This window comes from Aythya marila (genome assembly GCF_965140915.1).
Source record: "Aythya marila genome assembly, chromosome: 22".
In the NCBI taxonomy this organism is placed as follows: Eukaryota; Metazoa; Chordata; class Aves; order Anseriformes; family Anatidae; genus Aythya; species Aythya marila.
Window position 1 is genome coordinate 2,714,412 of NC_139063.1, and position 19,987 is coordinate 2,734,398.

The 19,987-nt window shown below is 51.9% G+C and overlaps 1 protein-coding gene across 1 annotated transcript in view; it reads right to left on the minus strand.

The window, feature by feature from the left end:
- The window catches only part of GRIK3 (glutamate ionotropic receptor kainate type subunit 3), a 106,267-nt gene that overhangs the window by 46,550 nt on the left and 39,730 nt on the right, over window positions 1-19,987 (minus strand). Inside the window, exons 2-3 of the mRNA XM_082777786.1 lie at window positions 2,654-2,830; window positions 1,132-1,389 (exon numbers count right to left, since the gene is read on the minus strand). Of these exons, the coding sequence (XP_082633912.1) occupies window positions 1,132-1,389; window positions 2,654-2,830 (435 nt within the window). The remainder of the gene's footprint in view (window positions 1-1,131; window positions 1,390-2,653; window positions 2,831-19,987) is intronic.

Here is a 19,987-nt window from a genome sequence, read left to right on the forward strand (position 1 = left end):
AGAATGGTTATCCTGGGACAGATTGGCTTTTCCTGGCATTTTCCTGCTGCCTCTGCACACAGCTGATGCAGAGCTGGGGTCCTTGCACTGGGTAGGAAGAGGAGAGCAGCAGATCCATCCTAACCTTTGCCATCTCTGTCATCACGCTGGTTTTTTGTTTAGTGATACGCCCTTGAGAAAGGACAGGCTGTGATAATCATCTACACAACAAACTAAAATCCACATTATTTACCATACACAACAGGAAAGGGGAAAAAAAAAAAAAAAAAAAAAAAAAAAAAGCACTTAGATTTATGAATAGCATAGTTCATAACGGTCACTTAATCACAACTTGTAACTGTCTTGCTGCCCTCGGAATTCATTTCTATTTTATGCAGAAGGTACAAAGCCAGGCAGAATGCAGCTGCACAGGAATTATTGGTATCTAATGTTGCAAGAAGAAATTCAGCAGATGCCTATTGCAGGGAGGAAAATAGAAGCATGTCCCTGTGCATAGTAGAAGAAATGCATTAGAATATGCCATGAAGGGAACATACTGTGACCCACATTTGCAAAACAGGAATGTCAAACTGTGTTCTCATCAGCCCTCCCCTAAAGAAACCATTTGGTTTAGTGGAATTAGGTTGGACAGGCTACCCAATGTGTCTTTTGTTTCTGTTTTTTTTTCTCCCCCTTTCTTTTTATCTGCAGTGCTGTGCAGCACTTTGCTTTGTTTAAGCATCAACAGCATTCTTCATGTGAAAAACTTTGTCAGCTGTGTTTTAGAGAATTAGCCAGAAAACAAAAAAAAACTTTCCAGAACCACTTGTGCTTTTAGCTGGGAAAATGCATCCCCAGTGGCAGGCACGGAGCGGGTTCCTTGCTGGCACGGGGGTGCCCTGTACAATAGGGTGGGGGCAGCGTGCCCCAGACACTTAATCCTCCCCTTGACCCTTTGTTGGTGGAACTGGTGCCGAGGATTTACCCATTGCTTAAGTGGGCTGTGAATAAAATGCTTCAGAAAGGGTCCCGGGGATTAGTGCACATGACGTCATTTTGCCCCTTAAAGGTTCCTTAGAAAAATTCCTAAATGGGACCCACAACAACAACAAAACCCTGGCTCCCCCCTTTCAAAGCACCCCCTCTGCCTACCTGTGCTGTCGTCGTACACCACGGTGGCTGACCTCCACTTCAGGTACTGCACCAGGTCCAGGATGGCGTGGCTGAGCGAGGAGTAGTCGGGGTACAGGTTGACGTAGAACGTGTCCTTGTTGTCCAGCGGGTGGTGCTTCCACCGCAGCTGGATGTGGGGGACCTCCAGGGCATTGCAGATGGACTGGACGGCGTTGGTGCAGGAGCCTTGGGACGGGCCGAATATCGCTACGACCCCGAGGGCGAGCTGGTCGCAGGCTGGAGGAGGAGGGAAGAGGAGGTTAGAGAAGCACGAGGCAGCTCTGGGGGACACGGGGGCACTGACAGACGGACAGACAAGATCCTGGGCTCTATCAGTGCAGATACCGGGTGATGACAGCAGTGAAGAGAGGCAGGAAGAGGGAGGAAGGCAGGCTCTGGACCTGTGGACATCAGGATGGTGCTGGAGCTGGCCGAGCCTCCAGAAACATGACCAAGGTACATCTCCTACATCTCCGTCCTCCTGCACGTGTTCAGAAGGCTGCCTGCCCTTTCTTCCTTCCTCAGCCTCTTCCTGCAGCTCCCCAGCAGCTCCTGATTTATCACCGAGCTCCCAAACCTTTGGTGTCCCCCTCCCTCCCATGCTCCCAGCCAGCAGAAGCTGGGCCAAGGCCACCGGCACCGCTGCGCTCCTCAGCAGCATGGGGCTGAGCCACGACCGGGGCCATTCATCCACTCTGCAGGGATGAAACCATCCTCGGGGGACTGACACCACCCGTCCTGAGCCACGTTTAGGCAAGTATTGCCATCGATCTTAGCTGAGTGTGCTCCGGGGAGCGATTAGAGCTCAGCGCCAGCAGGGCAGGGGCTGCCCGGGGAGCGCAGCCAGCGGGGCCCTGCCTGGTGCGAACACGGAGGCGATCGGCGTTGCCCTGACAAATGCGTCTTCCCATCACATTTAATAGAATTTGCTTTTTGCAGAATAATGCTTTCCGTGGCTCTCACTGAGAAATTAAAGCAGAACAACTGCAGTTAGGACTGGAGGCATTTTTAGGGGAAAAAAAAAATGTGCAAATTTTTCACAGGAGCACAATTTCTCCATTCCCTCTGCAGCCTCCCTCCGAACTGGGAGCTGCCACGGAGCTTTCCCACAGCACCTTTGGGTGCTGCCAGAGCAGAAGCAGGCTCACTGGGCCCCCAGGTCGTGCTGGTGCTGTGCGGTCCTGCTCCTGCCCTCCTCTCCGGTACCTCCTGCACTGGGGTGTGCAAATTGCTGGGGATACAATAAAATAAGCACAGGCATGGCCTGCAGACCTTCCCTCAGGATAAGAAGCAAACACTGAAAGGAGCTGTGTGAGATTTTCAGAGGAAAAAGGAAAAAATAGTCGTTCCTTGTACTAAAATGCCTGGGGAAGGTCAGCTCTGGGCAGACTTCTAACTGGGAGTGCTGAGCGGAGCAGGACGGCGCTGGGGTAGAGCCAAGCCACGTGGGTTTGGGCTGAACAAATACCACCAAGCTGCGAGGCGTGTGCCGTGCTCTTACCTTTCTTGGTTGCCTCAAAGCTGTCGTGGAAGTGTATCCGCTGAATGTCGTAGGTCAGCGTCGTGTTAGGCAGCAAGGTTCTGTTCCTGTTGATGATATTGGCGGAAAATCGGAAGGCTTGCTCCTCCGCACTCATAACCTGGGTGTTGGGGCCATCTGTGTACTCGAAGATTCCTCCTGGAAGACAAGAGAGAGGCAGGAGTGAGCCGGGGGAAGCCGGATTCATCCCCTGGTGTCACAAGGACAAGAAAAGCCCTGGCTGGACCCGTGACATTTGCCAGCTGAACAAGGACATGTCCCCCTCTGAGTAAGCACATAAAAACATCTGGGGTTTTGTTACGTGCTCGTTCATGGCAGTGTTCGGACTGCCAACTTTGCTGTGAAGGCACTGGGGGGCCGTGCTCAGGGCCCCTGTGTTTAGAGCTGCCCCTGTCCCTGCTGGCTGCTCTGGGGCCCTTTTTAGTGCCCTTCACATCTTCTGCCCTTCCTCCTGCCAGCTTATCCAGGTTCGTAACTCAGACCAGCAGAGACTTCTGAATTTGCCAACCCTACAGCTCCTCTGCTCAGTAATGCACATCCTGGATGCACGCTTCCCAGTGTTCGGGAGCTGTTAATGCCACGGCACCTCCCCAAGGGCAACAAGCTCATGTCGGAGGATTGCTGCGCTTCTCGGCTCCGTGGCTCTAAGTCTCGTCCTCAATTCCCCACCGACAGACGGTCTAATTGAAGTGACTCAGTGCAGGCGTAAATTATGTAATTGGACGTCCTTGTCTCTGCCTCGGCACAGTCCCGTGCCCCTTCCAGAACCATGGAAAGACACATAAACCTCACTCTGTCTTATTAAAAAGTAAACCAAAATAATTAATGGATGAGTGAGATAAGCAAGTGCAATTGGTAACAGATGGTCTCTGGGTTCATTAGCAGAAAGAAAATCTTCCTCTTCAATTTAAGGTAGTCCTAAAATGTTTTGTTATAGACAACAGATGTCTAGTCAGCCCTCCTAGTTTTCAGGCAACTGCAGGAATCCTCCTCCAGGAGCCAGAAGGCGTGAGCCATACTTCTTGTGGCAATTTGGCCTTAGCCAAGGCTGCTGCTGTGCCGAGAGGCAAGCTGACGATCCTGCCAGCAGCCAAACTCGGCACCCCCTGCAGGAACCCACCCGAAGCCGGGGCTGAAGGAGCCTTAGCACTAACGGCACTTTGTACAGCGAGGACACGAGGGAGGTTGGAGGAAGCGCCCGCTGTGATCACGGCAAGTTGCTTCCCTTCTCTTCCCTGCACACTTTGTGTGTCTGTGTCCCCAGCTGTAGCACATGGTGCTTAATCTCCACTGATAAACATGCAGAAACGTTTGAGGTGTTCACTGCAAGTCTCTGATGGGAAGAAATGTTTTTGATCTCAGTAATAACGTGGGCAAAAGGGAAAGAGCAGAGAAAAAGGGGCTGGGTGCTTGTTCTGGAGCCCCCTTTCAATCCCATGTGATCTTCAACAAATCCCTTCTGACCACATTTTTAATCCAGAATGCCGAGCAATATAGACAGGAGCCTGGAAAAATTGTCCAGGTGCTTCATTCTCACTGTATCACGCTGAAACCTTTGGGTATTGACTGGTGCACAGGAAATGATTCATCCACGTCAGTGTTTGTGTATGCTGGTAGCTCATCCAAGTTTCATAAGGTAGGGAAGGTTCGTGCTCTATATTACACCAGAAACAATAAACAGAAATAAAGTGAGCATGAGATTCATCCTTCCTGTACAAAGCCTTGCTGTCCAGAACATTTTAGCAAAGCATTTTTTGTTTTCTAGCATCATCCTGAAGCGCTAACGGGGTTGTGTTGTGCTGATTCCCAAGCAGCTGGCGTTGGGCAGCCTCCCAGCCCCGAGCTCGCAGGGCTGCTGTGCAGCACACCTTGTGATGATGGATACAGGAGGGCTGGGTATGGGGGTTACTGGTGCTTGAGCCCAAATAAATTCACCTCCCAGACATGCAATTGGATGTAATGGGCTTCTCGACAGAGAAGGATTTTCTGTGCAGCCACCCAATAGCTTGAATTTAGCACCAGGCAGCGAGCGAGCAGACAGGCACAAGCAATATATTTCTGGCTACACTGCTGGGTGCTGAAAATAGCGGGACAATGTGAAATCTCTGGCATTTGCTAAGGTGTTAAAAGCAGCCACCGCATGCAACAGACTGCTCTTTTTCTCGGAGGCGCGGCGGGAAGGGGAGCATCTGATGGCAGATCTCGCGCTGCAGCCGCCGCGCCGCGAGCAGCCTCCCTTCCTCGCTGGCTCCTGCCTCTCTCCTTCAGATCTGCTCATTGCAATCATTATTTAAAGAGCCTAATAACCGGCTTGAAACAGCTGATTAATGCATAATCTTCATCATGATTACATAGCATAACTGGCATTAATTTGAAAAGCCAGCTAATTACGAAAATAATTGTTGCAGCTCTTCCATTTTAGCAAAATGGAGAATAGCAGCTCGTGCTGCGGAGAGGATGAGGGACGTGGCATCGGTTTGTGGATCGTAGGGTTTTGGGGACCCTGTGTGTGCCCCACAACCAACCACGGTTAAAACTAAACTAGGCAATCTGCTGCAAGGTGTCGGGGCAAAGGCACCTCCCTTGCCCTTCGGTTAGCAACACGGTGAAGTCATCACCAGTTCTGAAAATTGTACGTTCACCCTCAAAATGGTCACTGCTCCTGTTTAAAGGAAATATTTCTCCTGGTTGTATTTACACACAAGGATTCTCCTTGCCCATGGTGAAAGCAGAGGGAGCTCAGGCTCCCACCAGCTCGCAGGAAAGCCAAACCTTTTCTCTCTCCGTCCTCACTTTGGATTCTTTTAAAGTCCATAAAAAGGCCTTTACACTTCCAGGCAGAAACCCATTTTTCCCTTGAAACAAAAGACATTGGACACCTGCTATTTTTTTGCAGCAAACAACATGAGGCAAATCTCGCCGAATTCACCACTTCCAATCACAAAAATCCATCGGCAGTGAACGTGGTGAGACACTGCTGGGAAGGAAGCAGTCACACAGTCGAGACAGACTAATGCTCCCCAAGAGATAAGGAGCTGCCCTGGGCACGGTGCCCCACCACCGGCCCAGCCACCTCCCCTTTGTGCTGCTCTCTCCTTGTCTCTCCCCAGCACTGCTGGTGCCAGGAAAGGGGAAAGGAGCTGTAACAGCCAGTGAGACAGCAGGGGAAAGTCTGGGGGGGCTGCAAAATGCCTGCAGCCCTCCCTGTGCTCCCCAGGGAGCACCATCGACTGTGGGGCTGCGCCAGGACCTTCCCCGGGGCTTTACTCTGGTGAGATACAGAAAGGCAACGGGCTATAAAAAGTCAACAACAAAACAGTTCCCACTTTTATATACCTATAAACAAGTTTCATCAGAGACAGTAAAACTGAAGGGTCTCTGCTGTTGCTGTCTCTTGAAACCATTTCTGCCCCCGCCCAGCTTGGGAAGTTATTCCCGACGCCGGGGAGATGAATTGCTGCTGCTCACTTGGGCTGGTGCTAACGACCTCTCCTCGGCATTGCCTCTTTGTCTATTCACATCACAGCTCCCTTGTCCTCCTTGCCTCGCCTCCCCAGCCTGGCGGGCAGATAAGAGGTGGCTGCGAGGTCTGACACGCCGACAGCTCCCAGCACTGCCACGTCCCCACAGCGCCCGGCAGAGCACTGCCTGCATGGTTGGTGCAGGCAGGGACCGTGCTGTTCCCTTCCCCAGGCAGGGAAGCCCACAGACCCCATCCTGCAATGCCACGGGTTGTTGGACACACGCTGAGGTTTAGCAGTTTGGGGTTGGGTTTGTTTGCATGTGTGTTTCTTCCTGAAAACCTCATTTCTATGCCATGTTTGTGCAGCAGTCAGTACGACGGGAACCAGATCTGGGAATCAGCCTTCTAGAAGATGCTTCAGTCCAGCCTGTAGGTATTTTCCCAGGCAGAATACCATCACATGCTACCAGTTCTTACTGTTGTTACATTTCTGGTGCTGGAGCCATCCATCCTCCTTGTTTTGGCACTGGAAAGCCAGCAGAGCCACGCACTTCAAAGCATCCCCCTGGCACCCCAAAGCCCAGCTGGTGGGACAGGCGTGAAGCCATGAGGCAGGACACGTGCTGGTGAGCTCCACAGAATCAGAAAGTGCTTTGGGTTGGAGGGACCTTCAAGATCATCCGACTGCACCCCCGCCATGGGCAGGGACACCTCCCAGCAGGGCAGGGTGCCCAGAGCCCTTCATCCCTCCTGGGGACGGCAGCCAAGGGTACAAGTCCCCCACTTCAACAGACGGCTGCCACAGGCTTCAGCGCCCACTGCTTTAATGGGGGAAAAAAAAAAAAGGCAGAAGGAGGCGTTTGAAGTTTTCTTCATTGAAGATCTGAAGCCTGGGACTGCACAGCAACCCGAAGGCTGTGTGATTCATGTCCTGCACTGCTCTGCAATGCTTCCACTGCTCCCACAGCAAAGAAAGGCTTCGTTGCTGCAGGTCGCAGGTGGATGGCACGTCGTGGTCCCTGCTGGGAGAACTGGGAGAACTGGGAAACCAAGGACCTGGGACAGTCGTTGGCAAGCCTGGGGGAAAACAAAGGCTCCGGCGTTATCGGATGGGGAACCAAACTGGTTTTCCTCCACATCTGTGGTGAGTGTCATCTGTTCTGCGTTCCTCCAACTGCAATCCCAAAGCGGTGCAGCTCTGGTGTTGTGGAAAAAAGATGGGAAAAGGCACGGGGAGGACAAGGTGAGGCCATCCTCACAGTGGGAAACTGTGCGGGTTCTCCATTGTTACTTCTGGCTGCTTGGGTTTTAGACGTCAGTCGCCAGGCACGTTTAAGAAGTGTTTGTCTTCTACCTTTAAAGTAGGCTAATTGCTCTCCAGAGAACGTCAATCCACAAACGAGAAAACACACTAATTAGAATCAACTGCATGTCTTATTATTTTGTATGATTTGATTCGATTTGATTCGATTTGATGACCACTGACAGTGGTGCTGACGTGGGGACTTTACAAAATTCAAACAGCAGATCCAAAGCAAATGCCTGAGACGGTCCCTTGGGCGCCGAGCAGAGGGGCAGCCACCGGGAAGGGAGTCCTACAGGGGCTGAGCAGCACTGGGTGAACCCCTCTGCCCAGGATACAACCCAAATCCCACCAAAATTCCCCCCGATGGCCATCAGAACAGGCCCAAGTGATCTGCATGGAGCACAGATCTGCTGTCCCCCTCCCGTCTTTGGCTGGACGAGCTTTGAGGGAGCCAGGAGGGAGCCTCGGCCAGCGGGCTGGAAATCCTTTTCTCGTGATTTCCCTTACCTGTAGCTGCAACCGCCCAGGCTGAGTGCAGCCGGTTATTTTTAGCTCCGTAGAAAGCCAAGTCAAGAAAGTCAAAGTATTTTAGTATTGGGGGTTTTCACTTTGTCCCCTCTCCTTCTCTTTAACAAAACAAACGGCTTCCTTCTCAGAAAGAAAATTCCTCCAGCCCTCGGTGTGTGGTGTGATCTCTTATCTTTTACTCCTTATAAAATCACGGAGTTATTTAGCTTTGAAGAACAACTATTTCTGATAACACTTTTCTCTCCCCCGCTGACAGTGTTGTTAACACATTTAGACAGCTTTCTGACAGTCTCTTTCCATGTGACATCCTGGAAGAAATACTTGTTTTGAAATAGCTCGTAGTGAGGATGCAGCCAGCCTCGGCTCCTCCAGAGACTCGAGAGCTCCTGCCTCCTCTTACCGATCTCTTGTGCCCAGAGAGCTCTGGTTGCTGTGTCTGCTCTCCAAGGCCACAAAATGCCTGTCTTCTCGAGCAGCTGGGCCGTGGCAATTTGTCCTCTCTGATGTGCTTGGTTTGGGGGCAGTGTTAGCACATGGGACCAGTACCAGAGCCTCCTCCTGCAGGATGAGCCAGGGAAGATCCTGCTGAGCTGCCCCACATCTCCTCCAGGGCTGCTGTTGGTGCTGATAGAGGGAAATGAGACCACACTGGCGGGAGGTAAAGGAAAGATCTCAGAAGCACGAGGCTGGGCACTGGGAACGGAGCTGGAGCTCCACAGAGCTGCCCATTCAGCACGTGATGGTCTCACGCACAGCGGCACCGATGCAGTGAGAACAGCAGAATCCAGAAGGCAATAAATAGCACACGCAAACAAAACCGGCGCACAAAAACAACAACACAAAAGAAGAAGAAAAAAAGCAACAACTGATTTATTCCCTCAAAATGATTCTCCTTCCACTTTTCCCCAAGGAGCTGCTGCTACAAAATGCTCCAGAACCAAAGTGCAGCCAAAGCTGGAGCTGCTCCCTTGCTCAGCCGGGGGCTGATGCCAGCTGCTGTGCTCCAGACAGGAACAAAATCAGCCTCCGAGCTGACAAACAAGGAGGGCAGTGCTGGGGAGGCACCGGGAGCTCCCAGCCTCCAGCACCCACTCACTTGGGGACCTTCCCCATGCCTGGTGTGGAGCCTCTGCCCCCAACCCGCGGCGTGATCCTGTGGTCAGAGCATACGGGGCAAAGGCAGAAGCAGTCCAGCTTCGGCTATGTGCAATGAGCAGCCCTCCAGGCTTATTGAAACAAACCTTCTGGCAAAGGAACTGAAAATAATTCCGTAGGTCCATCAATCAGTTTCTGATTTTGACAGAGAGGCAGGATCTGAATTCCCGTCCCCTTAAACTGCTCCTGATCACGCATCAGCCCTGTCACTTCAGCGTGGCGCCGCTTAATGTGATGCAACACCGCCGAGTATCCAAAGCAATTTCAGGCCTCATAAACACGCCGCGTGCCAGGGTGCGGCCCCGGACCACGGAGGCTGCTCCCTCGGGGCTGCCGATGGAAAGCTGGGGCCCAGACCCCGGGACAAGCACCGACCTCAAAGCTGCTGTGTCCGGGCTGCCTGAGTGCATCGCACTTCTCTTTTATAAAGAGGACAGAGGTGAAAGTTGAGGTTTCTGACCGCAGCCCCGAGGCTGCTGCCCTGGCTGTCAGGTGGGGAGTCGCACCCCAGCACCACAGACCCAGCCACGCTCTGCGGCAGGATGCCAAGCCAGGTATCTGCTGAGTAATGCCAAGGGGATGAATTCAAGCAGAAAATGAATGAAATTTGCAAAATTTGTGTCCCGTAAGGAGGGGTTGTCCTGCCTGCCAGCGCAGGAAGCCCATGGCAGTAGTTTGATCCATCCCAAAGTCTGCGCTCCCAAGAGACAGCGCCTCCCTCTTTCTGCGCTTTGATATAAAATATGCAAAACCTTATTTCGTTTGCACTGTATTAGGTACTCCGTGGCACAAGGGGTGGCGTTCTTCTCCTATGTATAAGCTGTTAATGGACGAGCAGTCAAGTGGCACAGAAATACATTATTAATGTTTCTGGTTAAATTAACTGATTACAAGCACTGTAGCTAAAATGTATGTATCAGCACTTTACTCACCCTAAATGAGAAATTAATGGAATATGGCGCCTTGCTTTGTAATGGAAAGCAGATAGGGATGCTCTGGAGAGCCGTGCCCTCACAGAGGACCTGCACGTTCGGCGCACGGGATGCATCCAACTCGGTGCCTCCCTGGGGCGTGCAGGGATTTGTGTCCTCGCCACCCCGGGGGCTGTCAGAGCGGTGACAGAGGGGTGGGGACAGGCTCCTGTCTGCACACACGTGTGCTGTTGGCAGCTTCTGGCAGTGAACTTCTCCTGGTTCGCAGCTCACACGACCTGATTGGCATCGCGTGCTCTGCGAGTGAGCTGCCCCTGCTGCATGTTGTACATCTCGGGCGGCACGCTCACCGCAGCAGCAGTGCGTAACCCCGACCAAGCGAGCGGATCAAAGCGCTAATCGGAGATCAAAGGCCTTCAGCAGTGCTACAGCAGAAATAAATTGAGTTAGCAGCAGATTTCTTAATGATATTTACATTTCTAATTTGCATAATACATGATTAAAATGAAACGGGCATTTTAATTTTTTTTTAAAGCAGGCTCAGTTAATTAATTAAAACAAAAACGCGTCCCCATAATCTCCGAGGAGTAGATTCCTACCAAGATGCAGCAATGGCAATGCCAAGAAGCTTTTGGTCCCACTGTGTGTACCACAGCACCAGGTGGCTCCAGTCGCTGGGTGCCAGCCCCAGAAATCCCCATGGGTAAGAGCTGTCGGAAGGTGCCCAGTGACAGACACCACCAGTGTCCTTCACGGTGGCACCGAAGGGCTCCCCCGGGGCTGCAGTTAGGCTTTAAGCTGTCTTCTCTCTCAAAACAATCAAACTTGCAAGTTTGGGGCTACCCACGTGCAAACTGCTGTCAGACACCTCACCACACGCTCGCTTTGGTTCATTTGGTTCTCGTTTTGCATGGGTTGCTGCCAGTGTGGAATTAAATCCCAGTGTTTGTGCCTGCCTCTGGCTAATAGCCCCCGCTCCCAGGGGAGAAGAGATGGATTTGGTCATGCTCGCAGGTGCAGGTTGGGTCTGATCCCCAAATGTGCCCATGGGAGTGCTCCCTGGGGCTGTCACCCCCTGTGTTGTTGCTGCCCTGATGGCACAAGAGTCCAGATGGGATGTCCCCTCCCCAAAACCTCACCGTGGCTGTGAGATCGGCAGTGCCGTCCTGGAAATGGCTGGTGGTGGAATAAATCAGGCACGCTCAGGTGTCATTTTTACAGCCGTGCTTTGGGCTATGAGCACATTTTAAACTGTAATGTATGGGAGGAAAAAAAAAGTTTGAAAGCTTAAAATTATTAAGGATGTACGATGCCGGGTTTAGGCAACACAGCTGTAAGTACATTTTTCTATCGTGTTTTATTGCCCTGCGGTGTAATCTGGTGTTATATGTGATGTCCATCTGGCGCACGGTTCAAGCAAAATATGAAGCGGAGAAACAAGGCCAGAGCTGAAATAAATCCAGGCTCGTGGCTGTGATTGACCGGGCTTGTAGCAGAAAGTGCAGGATGATGAAATGCTCGGGATTTGTCTTCATGCTGCGCTGCGGAGCTCGCTGCGGGACTGTCCCCGTGCCGGTGCACCCGAGCCTCTGCTGAGCTTCTCACAAGTGGCTCTCAGTGCTTAATTTGTGAAAACCAAACCAAATACAGAGCGCTGAAAGCCAGAAGTGCTCCATTTTGGCAGAAAGCTGCCTTCTCCTTGAACGGGAGCGGGCAGTTCTGTGGCCGGCGGCACTACAGTGGCGCAGGTGCTCACCAATGACCCACCCCTGTCACCAGCAGCCGTGCCCAGTCTGAACCTTGTCCCGAAATTAAGGAGCCAGGACTCATTCCTATGTGTGCAACCTGCTGTCGGGGTGAACACGGAGGCAGAGCAGTGACACTGACCACCGGGGCTCCTCCGAGTGCTCAGCCTCGAGTGGTGCAGGTTGGTGGACTGGGGGATTTAGGGTCCCCATTTTCCCTCCCTGCCTGCCAGTCACTTGCTCCTATTTTACCTGGAAACAGAACTATGCAGTAGAAGGAGTCCTGCAATGGCGTGAAGTCTGAAATAAAACTTCAACCCAATTAAAATTAGAATTGCCGCATGTTAATTACATTCTTCTTAAATATTCATTGCTACGCCCCAGCTAATAAATGTTAATACCCACCTGGCATGTAGCGTATAATATTAGACTTAAGAAATCCCAATTAAATCCTACACTTCATTTACAATGTAACCAAATACCGGCAGTCGACTGATTGTTTCTCATTCTTGTGTTGATGCCTCCAAAAATCAGCACTTTAAGGAAGATGATGCATTGAATAGCAAATGCGGTTCTGCAAATATTATGACATATTGTTTGTCATCTGCCCTAAATATTTAACAGTTCGGGTTTGCAAGATTTTTCTGCCACATGCTGAGACTTTGCTCCTGATAGATGCTGAATTTGATTGACAAAATGGATTCCATTCAGGAGCTGAAAATCCCAAGCCCTTGTCAGGGTCTTTTCTGTTAGCATCTTGTCTGTTTTCTCCCCCCACTCTTCTTAAAAGAAAGCAGAGAGAAAGGGGGGGAAAAGCACAGAGTTCTCTGGCGAAATTGTTTCTGCTTAATCCCATCTACTCCCTACAGAAAAACCTTTATGTAGGAAAAGATCAAAGGTCTGTAATAGATTTCAACAGGTTTCCAAGAGCTGTGTGCTGCAGGAGTGAACGCAAGGCACTGAGTGATTAAACTGCCCTGTGCTGCTGGTGCTCGGGGGCAGGCGAGAGATGTAACTGGGAGATTTAGATCCCTACTTCAGCCTTTTTATCTTCCGTTTTAATGGAGTTAAACAGAGAAAAAGAAAGGAGGCTTTGCCAGAGTCTGGGGCTCGTCCTACGTGCCCAGAGGATGGGGCAGCCCAACGAGCCCATCTTCCATGGGACGTGTCTCCAGGTGGGTACTGGGGGCACTGGGCACCGGGGGATTTCATAGAAATTCCTTCACAATCTGCCCTCAGCAACAACTTTCACAGCAGGAAAGATCTGCCAGGGGAGGCGTTTTATAAACCTGTATTGTTTGAAAAACGTTATGAGTGGCTGCTTTCCCTTCCTTTCTATCTGTATTTCTTCATCTCTTAATTCTGAATGTCCAGGGTAATAATGGCTGAAAGAATTGCTGGGTTAAAAGCAGCACTTTATTCTGGGGAATGAAAGAGAAAAGGGAATGACAAAAAGGTCTGCAAAATACTTCCATTATTTTCCTGTCTTCTGTCCCTCAGTTTACCAACAGCCACACACTGAGCGGGGAGCGCAAAGGGTCGCGTTGAAAACTGCCCAGCAGCATGACTGCAAAAAGACTTTGGTATTCCCTAAATGATCAGAAGATCAATTAGAGATCCTTCCCATCTCCTACAAGCCCAGGGCTTGGTGATCGGGAGCCCCAGGACTCTGTACATCCCCTGCTCCCACTCATGGAGGGGGGACACCAGCAACCACCACGTCCATACCAGCACGGGAGCCTCCTCTGCAGCGATCCAAGTGTCGCATTGACAGAGCCATTGAAGTATGAATTGAGCCAAAAATGTGCTAATGAAGCTGAATATTCATTATTATGACTAAACAAACTAAGCGAATCTCAAATTAAAGTGGGTAAATTATTAGTTTGGTAGCTCAGAAAAGGGGAAATTTCAAGAACATTCCAATTATAGAGGAGGTGGGGTAGGGAAACTTCATTAATGGATTCAAGTCCAATTAAAAAGGGATGTTAGGCATTGTCTGGTGCTTCACACCTTGTCAGGAGTGACATGGGACGGCTCTGCCCCACTCCTGTGCTCGGCAACAACCCAACCACGCACCCGTCCGCACCAAAGCTTCGCTGTTTTGTGATAATCCTAGGATTTATCACAGCGATCGGTGCTTATTTAACGCTGAGGACCCGGCATTATGAATTACCGAGGATTTTGCGTTCAGTGGCCCACACGGATTCACACAGAGCTGATGAACGAGGAGCAGCATCAGGCAAACTGCACCTGGGAGGGTGGGGGGGCTGCAGGTTGAGTTCAGGCTGCCCCTGTCACTCCTTAGCTGGATTTCTGCCTCCCCCAGGGCAGCTGGGGCCTCCCAGAGTGGTGGGGGAGCACTGGGAGGGGAAGGCAGGCCAGCAGGTACCAGGTAGAGCTTTAGATTTTGAATGTATTTAGGCAGGAATTGCTTTTTGTTGCCTGGAGCCTGCAGGTAGACGTGCAGGAATTATTGTTCCTCAGCACCTGATGGGGATCTCTGTGCCAGGGGGGCAAGGAATAACCTTGTCCCTGCTGGCTTTTTCCTGCCGTTTCCTTCATTTTAGGTGAATCAGTGATAACCTCCTATGTAGGGGTTGTTTGACGTAAAGCAAACTGGGAGCTCTGGACAGAGGAGCAGGAATTCGATGGAAAAAAGGAGTGCTGGGAGCTGAGCAAAGTGGGGAAGAAGGGAGGCTTGGGGGAGATGCAAAGGGCGCTGAGTACACAGCTGAGCTGAGTTTGACTTTAATTAAAAAGAGTCTTCAAGGAAGAGATTTCTGACAGACAGGAAAGCTGGGGAGTGAAGGCTTCCCCTTTCCCACCCTATTTATAATCAGTGAACATGAGCTAGCGTTCCTCCTCCTCCCCACAGTGTGTCTACAGTCAACAGATTGTGTGGAAACCTCCTGAAGTTGGGCAAAACAATCCTCCTCCTCCTCCTCCTCCTCCTCCTCCTCCTCCTCCTCGTCTTCCTCCCGTGTGGGCCGGGCACCCTCAGGGCGTTGCTGCCTCCATGCCTGGGCTCGGGGCTTAGCCCTGGGACGTCCTGGCTGAGCCTCTAATTTACAGATCACTGGTGCAGAATCCAAGTAATCCCTTTGGTTTCAAAGAGCTAGGCAAGAAAACATGAGATGAATAAAGAGAGCGGTCCGTTGGAAAGCAGCTTTGGCGAGGATGCTGCAGAGGTGTATCTGGTATCGTGCAGAGCATCTGCTTTATCCCCAGCTCTCTCCTTGCTGCCTGTGATGTACGGAAAGGCTGCTCGGAGGAGTCGCTGCCAGCACCTTCTAGTGGGACTCGTCTGGGTGGCTGTGCCCAAACCTGGGGAGCCAAAGTGTCGGCATCGCTCGCGTCCTATGCGTGCTCTCTGAAAGCTGGTATCGAAACTTGCCAGGGTGAGCATTCAGCCTGCGTACTCTGTGGGGTTGCTGTGGTTAAAATCAACCAGCAACATCTTGGGGCCTTGATAATGAAAGCTTATCAGTTAGCATGGGAAGCCAGTGGCGTTACCTCTGGTTGTGCTGCAGCTCTTGCTGTTCAAATGCAGCAACAATGAAGAAAAGCTCTGAAATTCAGCCATGAAGTGCAATGCAAGGCTCCCTCATGCAGGTGTCGTCTTCCCTTTTTCCCCATGGTCCTGCCCAACCCAAGGATGGGAATTGTCGTGATGCCAAGATGGATTCATGGGGCTGTCCCCCCATTTCTGCTTTGTCCTGGTCCGTGTCCTCAGGAGAGTCCTGGCAGAGACCAGGCAGGGACCCAGTGCAGCCGGGAAGGCGTGCTGTGCTGTCAGCTGGCAGACAACCCCAAATCACCATGGGTGTGCACCAAGGCCTGTGGCAGGGTCAGAAGCAGTGCACTAACTCGGGTATTTGCTTTGGCAGAGCCATGTAGGGAGAGCAAGGAACAAGACCCCCTTGGTGATGCCTGTCCCACTTGTGCAGACAAGGCAGCATCTGGGGCTTCTGGAGGAATCATTTCAGAAGCACCAGGTGCCTGACAACTATTAGGTAAATCAGCTTTTCCATTGCCTCGCTCTAAATTGACCATGAGAGGATTAACATAAGAGGCAAGCTGGCCGTGCTGAGCACTGTCACAGCCTGGGCTGGCTGCGAGCCCTGGGGAGCTGCCTCCTCATCCCCAGCAGCCTGGGCTCCCTTGGAGACCCAGCTCCAACCCATCCTGGTTGTCCCACTCTGCTTCTGTGCACGCATCTGTCTGTCTCCTGACTCCTCGCTCCACTTTCAGTCACTGCAGCTGCTCAGGCTTTTTGGGGGACAGGGCCTCAGATGAGTGTTTGGGGCAAAGGGTCGCCTGTTTTAGCAGGTAACCCGTCACTTTGCAGCAAAAGAAACCCTCACTTTTACATCTTAAAAGAAACTCTGCTGTTAAATGCTCTCCTGGTACGTTGTAGAGAAGTGGAGCAGCCAGTCTCCGAGGCGTGCTGTAACGCCTCGTGATGCTGCCAGCCAGGAAAGCACTTGGAAGCTCACCGGGAGGAAAAAATCCCAGGTTTGCTCTGCAGGAGCCCTGGGTTTTATGTTGCTTCTGAGCTCCTGCAAGGAGCTCGAGGACACCAAAAGCCTCCCTCAGCCGCAGGAAGGACAGATATCCCTGGGGTGGAAACCTGCTCCAGTTATCCGTATTACCGCATTTACAGCTCCCTCCCTTCTCCTTTCCTGCGACCTGGCAGCAGTGACTGAAGATCCAGGGTAGCATCCATGTGCCCAGCGGGCAGGGTGAGCCTCTCAGGGTGTTAGCTCCCGGCAGGCTGGATTTGAGGCACCTTCATTAGCAGGTTGTGGCAGTGCAGCGGGGAATTCATGTCCCAAAAGCTTTCCCCAGCGTGATGGGCACGAGGCAGCGCTGTGCAGACTCTCTGCTATTATTTTTTTTTCCCAGAAGTAACACTGGTGGGAGCTGGGAATAAAATGGGAGCTGTGGTAGCACGTTTGGCAGCTGGGGACGAGCCCCTTCCTGCTGATGGGACGCGGCTGGGGGTGTTGCAGGGGGCTTCCCCGGGCTGGGGGGGTGCTTGGAGTTTTCCTGCTCCCCCAGGGGAGCTGCACTGTGCTCTGCTGTGCTGGGGGGCTCGGCTCTGCCCGGCTCCAGCTCGCAAGCACTTTTATTTTTAGACAGCAGCTTTTGCCAGTGGCCTGCTGCTCTGCGGGTGTTTCTTACCCTTGAGGAGCACGGAGCCACATGTGGAAGGAGAAGCTGTGCTCGGTGTTAACCCCCCCGCTCCGGGCAGGCATTAAAGGCACTGAGCAAAGGGTAAGAAGCGAGCCCAGCCACCCGACCGGCAGCGCTGTGCTCTCGTTCAGTGCTGCCAGGGCTTTGATAGTGAGCTGCTTTGCAGCTTTTGTTGTCCCAGCCGTGTTTGCAGACGCCTGTGCATCCTTTCAGGTGGGTGCTTTGTAATGACAGCCGCTTTGTAAGCGTGTGCAGGTAACTAGATGTTACCTGTAACCAGACGTAACTAGATGGCAGCATGGCAGCCCAGAAAGCGGCTGTTGGTGCAGCTGAAAGCTACAGCAAATACATCAAAACTTCGGGAATTGAATGCAAAGTGAAGTACATAACTCACAGATCCAGGGAAATGCATGGGGTAGGAGAAATCAGATTTTCTTGCACACGGGAAGCCCACGTGAAGGCTCGCGGCTCGATGCCGTGCGCATCCACATCCACCCAGCCCAGGTGAGCCTTGCCTGAGCCTGGCGGAGCAGCTCCCTGGTCCCAACCCCTGGTCCTGCTGTGCCTGGAGGCCTGCTGCAGCCTCCAGGAGAGCTCCTGCCCCTTCCCCCTGCCAGCCTTCAGCACAGAAAGTATCTCAAATCCTCTGCTGCACCCCCCCTGCCATAGCCACAGCAGTGCCCTTCCGTGCTCGCTGCAGAACTTCCCATTGCCGTAGTCCTTCTCCATGCTGTAGTAATTAAGTGCTCGCTTCCCCCAAACCCATGAGTTAATTTGGGTGCATCCAAGCTCATGTGTTCATTTTTTGGGGATTTAGGAAGCACTTCTGAAGCATTCACGTTGAACTAACAGATTTTTATTAGTGCTTTCAAACGGAAATGAAAATGATGTGGTATCTCAGAGACAGCAGGCTTGATGAAACCCCAAATCCCCCTGGTTCAACCTCTGCTCCTTCTGGTTCGTGTAGCCGAGCCTTAATGCAGTAATGGTATTGCAGTACCCTCAGAGAGGAGTATGGAAACCCTAACTGGATTAGCATGCTGAACTGTTTATTCCAGCTGAGTTTTCAGAGCTCATAGGGGCTTGTCTGAACTCACTCATGTGCTGCTAAAACAACTGGGTAGGTTTGAAACATGAGTTTGGTCTTTTCCTCAACTAAGCAAGCATACAAATATTAATTTCTTCCTATGGAGTAATTCAAATGCGAGTCCTGGGAGCAGCCAGGTTGATCTCCAGCAATTAAAGCTGGTCACTAGGATCCTTTGGCGGGGCGCACGCAGCGGGGTGGGCAGCAGCATTGCCTTTATCCTGCAGGGGACGGCTCACCACCAGCACCCGGTGCTGAGGACCACCTTGCTGGGCAGCTGCTGCATCGTGTAGCTGTGCCCGGTGTCCCCAGGCCGTGCTGCTGCTGGAGCAGGGCTTTTGGGGTGTTTTTGGGGTGTTCTGCCCCCCAGGGCCATGACACAGGTCCCTGGGGGCTGATGGCTCTGGGGATCTCTCCTGCACGCCCTCATGTAAGCAAGTAGCCACTGATGATCGCCGCCGAGAGCAGCTTCCTGCTGCCGTAGCCCTCCCCTAATCAAGGGGCTGAAGAGCGTTTTGCTAATTATCAGGTTCACACAGTGCCAGTTTCTCATCAAAGGCAACTTGAAGCGATTTGCCTGATTTCAAACCAAGCAAGGTGCGGCAACAGCTCCACGCATCCACTGGGGCTGGGGCAGCTCGGTGCTGCACACCATGCAGCCCCTGGGTGCTGGGGGTTTTGGGGACAGAGCTTTGGGTGCTCGGGACACGACAGCTCTCCTGGTTCCCCCGTGGGGACACGAGGACACGTCCCGCTGGCTGCGGGTGAGGAGCGTGCCAGAGCGCGGGTGGCCGTGCGGGTGCCGGGGCGCTGCTTCTTCCACCCATGCAGATTTTACTCTTGGTTCTATTTTTAGCTTTGCCTTCTGGAACTCACACAAGCACGTATTTTTGATCTATTTCAAATATAACTTGCTAGCAAATCTGAAACGTGTTCAAGTCTACGAGAATGTGAAAAACTTGGTGTGTGTGTTTTTTTTTTTTTTCTGCAGGGTTCTTCAAATAATCTTTGCTTGTTAAGTACTGAGACAAAGATCCGTAAAGCCCTATTTCTGCAGGAGGAACATAAGCTAAAGGTCACAGGGAGAACATACGATGGCTGTGTCTGGAGCTAAAGGGATAAACACAAATGCCTCTCTTAACTTCTTTCATCCCCTCGATGCTCACTTACCACTAGTGGAAATAATGCAACCACAGGACAGGGGAGAAAAGCCATTTTTCTCAGCTGTGCTGAGGAGTTGCACGCACTGAATCTCGCTGTGAATTGTTCTGTTAAGAAGTATCAGATACTAATAACCAAGGCTTCTCCGGGTTTAATAATGAGGAGCCTTCCCCATGTCAAAAGCAGTGGTAGAGACAATGGGGCCAATTAGCTCCTGGAGTCTTCCTGTGACCTTTGAAGTCTGCCCTGAGATACTTTGTATAAATAGACTGAAATAATATTGAGGGATGATGCTTTTTTCCTCAGTTCAGTAGCAAAAAAAAGGGCTTTTCCTTAAACAAACACAGCAAATGTGTGCAGAAAGGTCAGTAAACTGAGAGAGGCTGGTGATAAACCCAGCCTGCTCCAACGCTGAGCACAGCTGTGATGGGCGGTGGCAATCCTAGGCTGTCCCGAGTTGGAAGGGACCCACGAGGATCATCGAGGCCAGCTCCTGGCTCCACGTGGGACTACCCAAAACTCAAACCCTACATCTGAGCATCGTCCAAACGCTTCTTGTGCCCCAGCAGGCTTAGCATCCCGGACCGTGGCCGCACCTCTGACTTGTGCCAACCTGTGTGCTCCTCGCTGCTCCAGCCCCAGTCCCCGAGGCTCCATTCTCTGAGGGTTCCTCCAGGGAGGTCTGGGGGGAAGAGGAGCCCCTTCGTGGTCCCCGTAAGCAC